This window comes from Urocitellus parryii, chromosome 1 (assembly GCF_045843805.1).
Source record: "Urocitellus parryii isolate mUroPar1 chromosome 1, mUroPar1.hap1, whole genome shotgun sequence".
Lineage (NCBI taxonomy): Eukaryota > Metazoa > Chordata > Mammalia > Rodentia > Sciuridae > Urocitellus > Urocitellus parryii.
Genome location: NC_135531.1, coordinates 240523990 through 240536508, shown reverse-complemented (window position 1 = coordinate 240536508; position 12519 = coordinate 240523990). Strand labels below are relative to the sequence as shown.

The following is a 12519-nucleotide window of genomic DNA, read 5'->3' as shown; positions in this document are numbered from 1 at the left end:
TACAAAGTATTTAAAATTACTATATTTGATGTTTTATTAAAAGCAGAGCCAAAGATAATGGGAGAAGGGGATTTCAATTACAGGAGGGAAATATTCAATTGCAATAATGTAAAAATACTACTTTGGGGGGCTGGGGATGTGGCTCAAGTGGTAGGGCGCTTGCCTAGCATGCATGAGACACTGGGTTTGATTCTCAGCACCATATAAAAATAAAATAAAGATATTGTGTCCACCAAAAAAAAAAAAAGATATTAAAAAAATTACTACTTTGGGGCTATGGCTCTCAAAGCACAGTCTAGAGACCCATAAGGTGTTTTTCAAGGCTTTTCTAGAAAGTCTGTGAAGTAAAAACTATTTTCATAATAATTCTAATATTACTTTTACCTTTCTTTTTCCATTCTTTCTTTTTAATTTATTTTTAGGTGTAGATGGACACAAAACAATACCTTTATTTTTATGTGGTGCTGAGGATAGAACCCGGGTCCTGCCCATGCTAGGGGAGTGCTCTACTGCTGAGCCACAATCCCAGACCGTCTTTTTTCATTCTTTCTTATGTGTAAAATGAACTTATCCAGAGGTTCCATGATACATAAGGACAATTATTACTCTGTCATCAAAGAGAATATGTTTGTATATGCCTGTAAACTAAAATTTCTTAGTTTTAATTTATTATATGTTAAATAGTAATAGATATGACTCACACAGATAGAAGATTTGGGGGATCCTAAATAATTTTTAGTAATGTAAGGCATCCTGGGATCAAAAAGTTTAAGGATTACTGCCTTAGGGGATAAACCTCAATTGAAAAGGGTATACTCCACCCTATTTCCTCATAATTTATTTGAAGAAATTAGACTATGGGTTTTAATGAAGATGTGATTGTGTCTATCTGGTTCATTGTTTTATAGTCAGATCTAGCACAGTGCCAGGTACATATACATAGTAGGCATTCAAAAGTTTCCTAAATAATAAATACATAAACACACACACACACACACACACACACACACACACACACATATATATATATATATATATATATATATATATATATATATATATACATAAGTGAAGCCTTTGCTAAATGACCTATTCAAGGTTACATGAAACATCAAGAACAAAGCCAGAACTATATTCCAAGTCTACTGTCTTCCATTCCTACGACTGCCACGAGAAACAGCTTTTGAAGAATTCTAACCTAAGACAAAGCCAACAGGCTCACAAACCAAGTTCTTCCCATAGACTGGAAGAAATTCTTCTTTCCTCACCTGTCCTATTGTTGCCCTGTCTGGTCTCCTTTATGAGAGTAGCCCCCAGCATTCCTGTGCTGGGGAGCTGCAGTTATTGCCATTGGAGAAGAAACAGTTCTTGAAATTGCTTGAGTACTTCTTAATCCATTCATACTGTCCTCCAGAGAAGCTGATTAGATACAAACAATTTTACTATTCATGGTAGTTATATTCTGGAAATTCATCATCAATTGTGAATCAGCAAATACTCAATTCCTAGAGAAAATACAGGGTTAGGAGAGCCTCTGGTCACAATTTTTTCATCAACCAATTAATATATAGTGTTATTCAATAACATTAAACTCACAGTCAAAAGCACTACCTTCATTCCTGAACAAAGCTTTTCTAACACATATATTTTTTCATAAGGAAAAATTTTCTTATGACATATCCTGGCATTAAAATTTTGTGGTAAAATATACATGACATAGGTCTCACCATTTTAGCTATTTTTAAGTTAACAGTTCAGTAGTATTAAGTATATTCATTGCTGTGCACCCATCACCACCATTCATCCACCCCCAGTACTTTTTCAAATCTTTTCAAACTGAAAGTCTCTATTAAACATTAACTGCCCCACCCAAACCCTGGCAATCACCATTTTACTTTCCACTGCAGCCTTTCTGTGCTTAAGAACACTGCACAGCACTATGTTTGAAAACAGCAGAATCAGCAACAACAGTAAAAAGCACAAAAATGGGAAAAAAATTGAGGAACTAAATAGACAGAAAAATGGGTACTTGTACATAGTGTGAGGGCTGAAATAATAAGGCAGAGCACTGCCCTGTCTGGCCTCAGCTGGGAACCTGTATGTCCGAAGCCGCATTTATTTTGCTGCTCAATGAATGTCAATGAATGACTATAAAAGCACCAGGAGTATTGATTTTTTGAAATTTTAGCAAGTAGGCAAATTTCCAAATATGTATTTTATGAGTAATGAGAATTAACTATGTGAAAATGACAACCTTTGTTTACAATATTCCAGGTAATAAGAATAATGAGCTAAAACATGTCTTCTACTAAATGGCTGCCTTAGAAAATTTTACTTGCTTTGGAAAGTTTAACATATAAACTGACAATTGGCAGCTATGACCTGAAGCAGTTCAGTTCATGTGGAGAGTAATTTTAAGCATAATCTCAAACCCCACAGCACCAAACAAACATTAAGCACACAAATACCCGTTATTGATTGCTTACTGTATTATAGGTGTTATATTTAGCAATTTGCATGCATTATTAAATTACTTCTCCCCAAGCCCCTTTGAGGAAAATAAAGGTAAGAGAAGTTAAGTACTATCTCAATCATTATCACATAGTTAGAAGTGGTTAAACTGAGACTTGAACTCAGGTCTGACTCTAGTGCATGAGCTATCAACTGCTATATAATTCTAAACATGTGTTTTGTTTCGTTTTTAAAGAGGTTTATTTTTCTGGAAAGTATCCAGAAGCACATGTTCATAACATTACACAGATTTATACATTGAAAAATGAATTTTCCAAACAAAACTTCACAAGTTTCATCTAATACTGTCCCATAACAAAGAGGATCTGAAATCTTCAGGGCATCTGGTTTGTGTCTGGTTTTCCTTAATCTTTAATGATGGGCAAATCCAATGCATTATGTAAGGCCATTTTTTCTCAAGAGATGTAGATGCCTCTTAAGAATTTGATGAAAATGCATTAACTTTTCAGGCTACTGAGTTGCATTTTAGTGCACTGAGGCAGTAAATTGGTGTACAGTGTGCAAAAATGGTGGTGACCTAAAAAATGAATATTTGATATGAGCCGCTGCATTCTCTTGGGGAAAAACGTAATGGATTAAATCTCTTAGGAATCCTTAGCTTCCTAAAAAAGGAGTAGGAAGAAGAAATCTCCTGTGGCCTGGAAACATCTTCTGTTCCTTGCTGGCTATGTTTATTTAGCTCTTTAATAGTTCATTTGATTAGATCTTGTGGTTCCCAAAGCAAAGGGTAAGAGTTTGATCCCTATAGAGGCCACTTAAATTTAGAGAACAAAAAGCTCTATTCTCTGCTCCCAGACCTTACCCCAAATCCCTGCCAGGTGTCTGCCCTCTGGTCAAAATGAGAAACTGGCAAAGGGGTGCAAACCTATCACAGTATTGGGAAACAACAAAAGGGCACCCCTCTATTTTGGTGCTCTCTCACTTTTATGTAAAATTTATAAATTGAATATTCAGATTCAGTTTTTAAAAACTAGATATTATACTTTTTACTTTTACCACTGGAAATGTGAAATAAACTATAATAAATGCTGCAATGCCAGTTATAAAATCCATTGCCTTCTTATTCGAAAATGAGATTTTTCTATTAGTTGATATTACCCTTTTGGTAATCAACAATGAAGAAACTCTTTTGAGTGATATTAATCTGCATCTTCAGAGTAGGAAAAAACATAGTAATCAGTCAAAACTAATTTGTTTGGAAAATTCATTTTTCAATGTATTAAAAAAACATAAAACTATTTAAAAGTAATTTCATGCACAATGTAATACTATTTAAGAATGATTTTCAATATGTGCTAACAATTTAGTCAGGAAAACAAGTTTTTTCAATTATAGATGAAAATCTTTAATAGTATCACAATCTTACTTTTCTTTTAATTCAGGTCTTTCTAATTTTTATTCCCTAATTAAAAAGTGCTAAAAATAATACAACAAATAAAAATCATTTTACTTTAAACACTTGCCTAAATAATATAGAATCATTTTAATTTTTGAGGAAGTAACATTTTATATTTTAAGTGTGAAGTATAAATTTAAATTTACTAATTTAAATTATAACTTGAGAGTTTTATAAAGATTTCAGTGTAGTTTATATTAACATTATTATTAACATGAACTTTAATTTTTCAAATGTCACATATATCTTTCGTTATTTGTGGATTTATTTCTTTTATGAAGTAGTCAAATGAATCAGCTCACCCTCGACTGTAACAAAATACTGCTTGGTGACTTGTGACAGACAGGGTTTTAACCTCTGACAGTGAGATTCATTGTGGAGCAAGAGCCAATCATAGATCCTGACGACACTTGTCTCATCTAAGTTGGAATATAAAAAGCCACTTGGAATACAGTATAAAAGATTCACTGGTGTGGCAAGTTGTCTCTCAGACTGTACGTGCATTAAAAGTTTGCTTGGGATTGCTCAAAAGCAAAAGAAAAGCAAAAGGAAAAAAAGAAGAACCAGGAAAAGGATTGTATTGGTTTTAAAATCATGCAAAAGCTGCAAATCTATGTTTATATTTACCTGTTTATGCTGATTGTTGCTGGTCCAGTGGATCTAAATGAGAACAGTGAGCAAAAAGAAAATGTGGAAAAAGAAGGGCTGTGTAATGCATGTACTTGGAGACAAAACACTAAATATTCAAGAATAGAAGCCATAAAAATTCAGATTCTCAGTAAACTTCGTCTGGAAACAGCTCCTAACATCAGCAAAGATGCTATAAGACAACTTTTACCCAAAGCTCCTCCACTCCGGGAACTGATTGATCAGTACGATGTTCAGAGGGATGACAGCAGTGATGGTTCTTTGGAAGATGATGATTATCACGTTACGACGGAAACAATCATTACCATGCCTACAGAGTGTAAGTAGTTCTGTTAGTGTATATCATCAGTTCTGCTGACTGTTGTTCTAGTGTTTATGAGAAACAGATCTATTTTCAGGCTCTTTTAACAAGCTGTTGGCTTGTAAGTAGGAGAAAAAAAAGAGGTTCCTTTTTTTCAAGGTTTCATGAGAAATATATTGAGACAAATCTGCTGCATTATTTATTTCCTTATAGAGGTAAAAATCTAAAAAAAATGTAGAGCATTAGTATTATTCAGTTTACTATGGAAAATACAGCATGCTTATACTTTCACTGATTAATACTACCAAGAGAAAGACTGGGAGATACCACAAGTAATATTAAGAACTTACATAAAATTGTAAATTGCATTTGTTTGTCCAAAATAAGCATTTATAATAAGTTTTTCACTAATCATAAGAAATTTGCTGGATGTTTAAGCTTATTTGAGCACTGCTGTGCACCTAGAATGATTTCTGTTATTTAAAACCATCTTTCATAATGTTTTTATGTTCTTAATAAATTAAAATACTTAATTTTGAAAGCTCTTACACCAAAGAGTAAAATAAATTTAAATATTTAATTTAGTAAGGGCAATGATAAATAAATATAACCTAGAGATAATTGTGAGCTACGTATAAGAAAATGCCTAGGAAATAAATATTTTAATCGGGTAGGTTGTGACTCACGATGTCCTTGTACCTTGATCATGATACTCTTATTGAGAGTACCCAGTCTGCCTATTTCTATGCAGGCATGTTGCCTAATAATGTTCTAAAATATTTTATTATTCATGAGAGGGAAGACTATTAACTGTAGTATCAACATTGTTTCTGAAAGATAATATATTTCATACAGTTCTTTTTTCAGTTAGCTCAAAAAGAATACTTTCTCCAGGAAGGGGAGATAGGCACCTTGACAAAGAAGGCATGACAAGAAAAATTTTTGTGCCATGTGTCTGTGATCTTGCCTTAATAAGGCACTTTACATACTTTAAACCAGACTGAAAGAGTTTCAAATTATTTTTTCCCTTATTAAGTACCCAGATTACAAAGCAATAAATAATTTTCATTTAAGATTCTGCTATCAAATAGTCCTGGAGTAGCATTGCCTTATTTATTCACAATTTTGGAACACCAGAAGAGAAGAAATTGTCAGTGTTTGTGCCTACAGTGACAGGCTGGCCCTAAAGACAATACTTTCTCACTTGTGAGACAACTCAAATATGACATCTAAATTTTTTGTGCTAATTACCTGCTTAATTTTGTTCCTTTGAAAGGCTATTCCAAGGCCAAGTGTAACAGATGTACTAAATTTTCTGCTCATTCCTGAGGCTCAGTAAGTTGCTCAGTGTGTCTTGTCCCCAGGTAATTCAGGCCTGGGGGAAGGGTTCCTTCATCCAGACTGATTGGTACAGCTGCTCAGTAGTGTAACTACTCAGATTCCCAAAGAATTCTAAGTGGATGTTCCTCCACAGTGTCTCTTGTTCTCTCTAATCATCATCATTTGAAAATTTCATCCACTGCTCATTCCTTTATAAAAGTTTCCTTAGTCCTTAGTTCTCTGGAAGGGGAATAATTCCTCATAAATAGCTGAAAATACATGTATCTTAAAAACTCTGAACAGCTAGAGTAATTATTTTCTTTGATATTTTTCTGAGTTATGAATGAAGTTCTACATAGTATTTCATTTTAAAAGACTACCTATGCATACATTATCCCAATGGTGAAGAGTGATATTAATATGGAGGGATTTTATTCATTTTAAAATGGGAACTAATTTCAATAATTTTTTCTTATTCATTTATAGCTGATTTTCTAATGCAAGTGGAAGGAAAACCCAAATGTTGCTTCTTTAAGTTTAGCTCTAAAATACAGTATAATAAAGTAATAAAGGCCCAACTGTGGATTTATCTGAGACCCGTCAAGACTCCTACAACAGTGTTTGTGCAAATCCTGAGACTCATCAAACCCATGAAAGACGGTACAAGGTATACTGGAATCCGATCTCTGAAACTTGACATGAACCCAGGCACTGGTATTTGGCAAAGCATTGATGTGAAGACAGTGTTGCAAAATTGGCTCAAACAACCTGAATCCAACTTAGGCATTGAAATCAAAGCTTTAGATGAGAATGGTCATGATCTTGCTGTAACCTTCCCAGGACCAGGAGAAGATGGGCTGGTAAGAGATAACTGAAAATAACATTCTAAATACTTTGTTATGTTTTTATTCACACTGTGAACAAATAATAGTGAAAATAATTGTCAATTTCTGATGTTTACAAGCTAGACAAAAGTATCTTACCCCAATGGTAGCCCCTGTACCCAATAAAAAGTAGGTTTCCAATTTCATGTCCTATGAAACACTCCCTTGCTACTCTTACTTTGCATGAAGATTTTAGAAAACAACCATACCATGGTTTTTAACTTCATAAGTTCTTTTGAATTGGGAATGAAATATAAAGTGGATATCATTGATATGATATATGATTATATAAATAAAATAAGAACTCTATAGATTTTAATACATATCCAACAAATCAGAACATTTTTCTCTCATTTATTTTTCCCAAATGTGTTGAAAAATATTGTCTTTACATAAAGCAGAAAAAAATGAACTTTAAAAATTTTTTGAGTTATGATTATACTTAAATTGTTTTTATTTATATCAATTAACTAAATATACATGTAGGATCATATTTTACGAAATATATTTAAGGGCCTTCTGACAAATATGTTCAGTACTTGCAGGATGTTAACATACTGGTGCCTGTGTATATTACTTTTGTGGAATACCCCTAATAAAATTTCAATTTCCAGGCTACTTAACCTTTGATACCTAGCTTGTTTCTGATCTGTCTTAGCATTCTTGTGCAAGAGTTTACTTAGGAAATGCCAACTAATTTAACATCTGGCCAAGGGTGACAATATTTTATATATTATAAAAATTGATTTAAAAAATTTAGAAACCTAATATAAACTTAGGGTAATTTTTCTAGCTTATGGAGTCCTATTGCTTCTGTTTTTAAAAATGTTTTTAATGTGACCAAGTATTTTTACTTCTCTCTATTGGCATAATTTTACAACAGAAGATTATACTTGGAAACAATAAATACAAGTTATCTTTTAAATCTATAAATGGTAATGGCTGTAATTTTATAATTAGTAAATCACATCTTCTATAAGTGAAAACATATTGCTTAAAAGACTATATAATTTTCCAAATGATCTATTTTTTATATGTGCTACTTTAAATATTATTGACTTCCCAAATGATATCACTCTTTTTGACAATCTTAAGTAATAACAACTACCTGGTCCATTTTCATTTTTGTATAAAATTAAAACTATCAATTATTTAGGAAAGTATTCTTTTCTATAGGTAGTATTTTAATGATCAAAATATGATAGGTTTTAATTATAATTAAACAGGTGGTAAATATGATGTATTCCTCAGATTTTTCCACTTAAAAGTGAATGAAATCTCAAATACATTGAAAGATTGGGGCAGTAAGAGTGCTGGCAAATTTTATTATTTAAATGCCTGAATAGAAGTATTTTTCAGTAAAAGACTAAAAAAAAGGACATTATTATGTCTTCTTATAAATCTGTCTTTCCCTCCTTCAGGGATTCTCTTTTGAACCCAATATATGTGGAACTACCTTCAACACCCTACTTTCCTTTCCCCCATTATAATCCACACACTGCTCAGAGGTAGCTCTTTGCTCTGGCTTTGACATCCATGTTTCCCCGAGTAAAGACCTAGGGAACACTGGATGGATGAGCATACCTATCCCTCCAGGAATCATCAGACTTGTGTAGTCAACACAATATAAACAATCATGAAAAGGGGAAGTTCATCTCTTTCCTCCCTTCCTCAGTCTCCTTCCCTGTCCTCCCTTTCTTCCCATAAAAATTTTCAAGGCATCTATTTTGTGCCTTGAAAATCAGGCAGTCTGATAATCAAATCAGGGGGAAAAAATTAAAAAAACAGAATGTACTGACCGTAGAAATATTTGTATTATTGTTCTATTCTTTGAGACATAAGAGTAAACCCAAGCTTAGTGTAAATTAAAATTCCTCAATACCATGCTTTTTTAAAAATTAAATGTGATATAAACAAATGATTAGTTTCTTCTAATAATGACTTCTTAAGTTTCATTAAGTTCTATTAATATTACTAATTATTCTTTCCTTTACACACAGAATCCCTTTTTAGAGGTCAAGGTTACAGACACACCAAAAAGATCCAGAAGAGATTTTGGGCTTGACTGTGATGAGCACTCAACAGAATCACGATGCTGTCGTTACCCACTAACAGTAGATTTTGAAGCTTTTGGATGGGACTGGATTATTGCACCCAAAAGATACAAGGCAAATTACTGCTCTGGAGAGTGTGAATTTGTATTTTTACAAAAATATCCTCATACTCATCTTGTACACCAAGCAAACCCCCGAGGTTCAGCAGGCCCTTGCTGTACTCCCACAAAGATGTCTCCAATTAATATGTTATATTTTAATGGAAAAGAGCAAATAATATATGGGAAAATTCCAGCCATGGTAGTAGACCGATGTGGGTGCTCATGAGATTTATATTACGTTCATAACTTCCTAAAACATGGAAGGTCTTCCCCTCAACAATTTTGAAACTGTGAAATTATGTACCACAGGCTATAGGCCTAGAGTATGCTATAGTTACTTAAGCACAAGCTACAGTATATGAACTAAAAGAGAGAATATATGCAATGGTTGGCATTTAACCATCAAAATAAATCATACAATAGGAAGTTTTATGATTTCCAGGGTTGTTGAACTAGAAGGAGATCAAATTACATTCACATTCATATATATCACAACAACAACATAGGCAAGGAAATGAAAGAAATTCTCCTTGTGTTCTGGTGAGTTGAAGGAGTATGCTTTAAAGTCTATTTCTTTACAGTTTCACTTAATATTTTCAGAAAAAAATCTCTATATATAGTATTGGTAAAATGCAGGATTGTCATATATCATCATTTGAAACATCCTTATACATTTGCATTTATATTGTATGATAGCATACTTGGTAAGATAAAATTCCACAAAATAGGGATGGTATGCCACATGCAAATTTCCATTCCTATTATGATTGGAGAGTACATTAATAATCCATACCAATGGTGCTAATACAATAGGCTGAATGACTGATATTAGCAGGTTTATCAAATAAAAAACATTTGGTAAAATCATAAGTTTCTCCTTTCTTCAGGTGCATTTTCAAACACCTCCAAATGGAGAATGGATTTTCTTTAATGAAAGAAGAATCATTTTTCTAGAGGTAGGCTTTCAATTCCACAGCATACTTGGAGAAACTGTATTATTTTAAAAGGCAGGCAAATAGTATTCATTTTTATTAAAATTTCAAAATTACACTCTGCCTTTGCAACATTGTAGTTTTATGGTAAAATTATGGAAATGACTGATTCTATCAATATTGTAAAAGACTTTGAAACAATTACATTTATATAATGTGTATACAATATTGTTTTGTAAATAAGTGTTTCCTTTTTTATTTACTTTGGTATATTTTTACACTAAGGATATTTCAAATTAAGTATTAAGGCACAAGACATGTCATGTATCACAGAACAGCAACTGCTTATATTTCAAAGCAAATTAGCAAATAAAATAGTGGTCTTAAAACTCCATATGTTATTGGTTAGATGGTTATATTACAATCATTTTATATTTTTTTACATTATTAACATTCACGTATGGATTCTTGATGACTGTATAATGTGAATGTAAATTCCAATGGTTTACTGTCATTGTATTCAAATCTCAACGTTCCATTACTTTAATAGTATAAATATTACTAAGCATACCAAAATGATTAAATTCATTATCTGAAAGGATAATAAAAATCATATCTCAATAAGAACTATTGCTTTTATTTTCTGATTTGGTAATGAATATATTTCTGCATTTATTTACTTTTATTTTGTAAATTGGGATTTTGTCAACCAAATTCATTGTACTTATAACTAAGTGAAATTATTTCTTACATCAATGTGTAGAAGCAACATAAATTATATTAAAGTGTTTTCATGTTTTTGAAAGACATATCAGTTTTATGTTATAATAATTAAGTAGATTTCTGATTTTCAGTTTATTATTAAAGTCTAATGGTTTCGCACAAAAGTTTGTTCAGAAACTTTAGGTCATCTGCTCTTATTTCTTATGAGTAAAATTCCTTCTAAATTGGTCCTTATCAAGTTGTTTTACACATACAAAATCAATGACTAATTATGTCTGTTTCATTTCCCTTTATCTTGACCTGAAAACTATTTATATGTTTTCATAGGTTCAATTTCCAAATGCATTGCATTTGGCAAGGGTGTATGGTCCTAGAGTTACAAGTTCTACTGAAGCCACAGAGACACAGGGAAGCTATGTCTTTTTCCTAGTACTTAATGATAGTGACAAATTTATCTGAACATTTGGGTCACCAGTTTTCAAAATGAATAGCAAAACAGTTACAAAGTACCTGAAAATCCACAAGTACAACATTATACATAAAGATTTTTGAAGTTATTCTTCTCTGCCTCCATTAGTTTAGAAACAGCCATAAAGCTGTGACTAAGTTTAATGGGGTGATGACTAAAATTCTACTATGTTATGATTTTGAAACAAATCATTCATAATTAATATAATAATTTATATTTGCATAATAACAGAAGTTTAAATTCAAATGCATTATGTACTTGCTTTATAATTCACTCTAATAGTACTTATTAAAAGAGTAACATAAAAATCCATTTAAACTATCAAATGATCACTTTTAAAAATCAAATACATGAATAATATCAATATTATAATAAAGAAATTAAAACACAGCAATGATATGCAAGTTATGACTTTCCTGGCATGTGACATATGGTGCTGAAATTTTATTTCCATGGTCATTCAATTCCAGATTACCTATTGCAAAACACATTAAGGTAAACTATTCTTATTTTGGTCATCCCTAAGGTAAGATGTTGAGCAATGCAAAATGGTACTAAATTTAGTTCATTCATGTCTAGATGGCTTCTTGCAAAGGAAGTCTTCAAAAACTGAGTGCATTTACTTTAGATATCATATATGGCTAAAAGAAAAATTGCCTTTGGTGCCATTTAAAACACTAGTTATAAGGAATACTTAAATATATTTCCTATATTAAAATACCTCAGTAGCATATCCAATGAAGAACACAAGATGCTTTAAATGTAAGACTTTACATATGAGGCCTTGTAGTTTATCTGATGGGCATAAAATGCATGTAGAACAGTGGCAGACAACTTCTTCATTGTATAACTTATAAAGGTTTAATAGTTCACATCAGGCTTAACATTACACTAAGTATTCCGGATACAGAAATATATAGCTTGGCAATGAAACAGACATATATGCTTAGTTTTCAATGAGCCCAGTTCTAGATTACTATAAGAAAGAAGGTTTCTAATATTTCAACAATGTTATTTCTGCTTCATAATAAAGATAATGTTTTAATTAAACACATGTCATATATTTACTTTCTTTAAAATTGACTTTAATAAACTTTTCATTATTAGCTCTATAAATGTACTACAGGCAAAACGATATTCATTAGTATTAACTTATAGA

At 31.9% G+C, this 12519-nt stretch overlaps 1 protein-coding gene across 1 annotated transcript; it reads left to right on the top strand.

Annotated features, from left to right (window-relative positions):
• The first annotated feature begins 4408 nt into the window (after positions 1–4408).
• Mstn (myostatin) lies at positions 4409–11097 on the top strand. The gene is made up of 3 exons (XM_026389049.1): positions 4409–4895; positions 6684–7057; positions 9082–11097. The coding sequence occupies exons 1-3, from the start codon at positions 4523–4525 to the stop codon at positions 9460–9462; spliced, it is 1128 nt and encodes a 375-aa protein (XP_026244834.1). The 5' UTR covers positions 4409–4522; the 3' UTR covers positions 9463–11097.
• The last annotated feature ends 1422 nt before the right edge of the window (positions 11098–12519 follow it).

What these genes read in the sequence shown, in the direction of transcription:
- Mstn (XM_026389049.1), top strand. Translation starts at nt 4,523, where the DNA reads ATGCAAAAGCTGCAAATCTATGTTTATATTTACCTGTTTATGCTGATT. An exon ending in CATTACCATGCCTACAGAGT is followed by an intron (nt 4,896 to 6,683) that starts GTAAGTAGTTCT and finishes ATTCATTTATAG; the next exon opens with CTGATTTTCTAATGCAAGTG. An exon ending in GACCAGGAGAAGATGGGCTG is followed by an intron (nt 7,058 to 9,081) that starts GTAAGAGATAAC and finishes CTTTACACACAG; the next exon opens with AATCCCTTTTTAGAGGTCAA.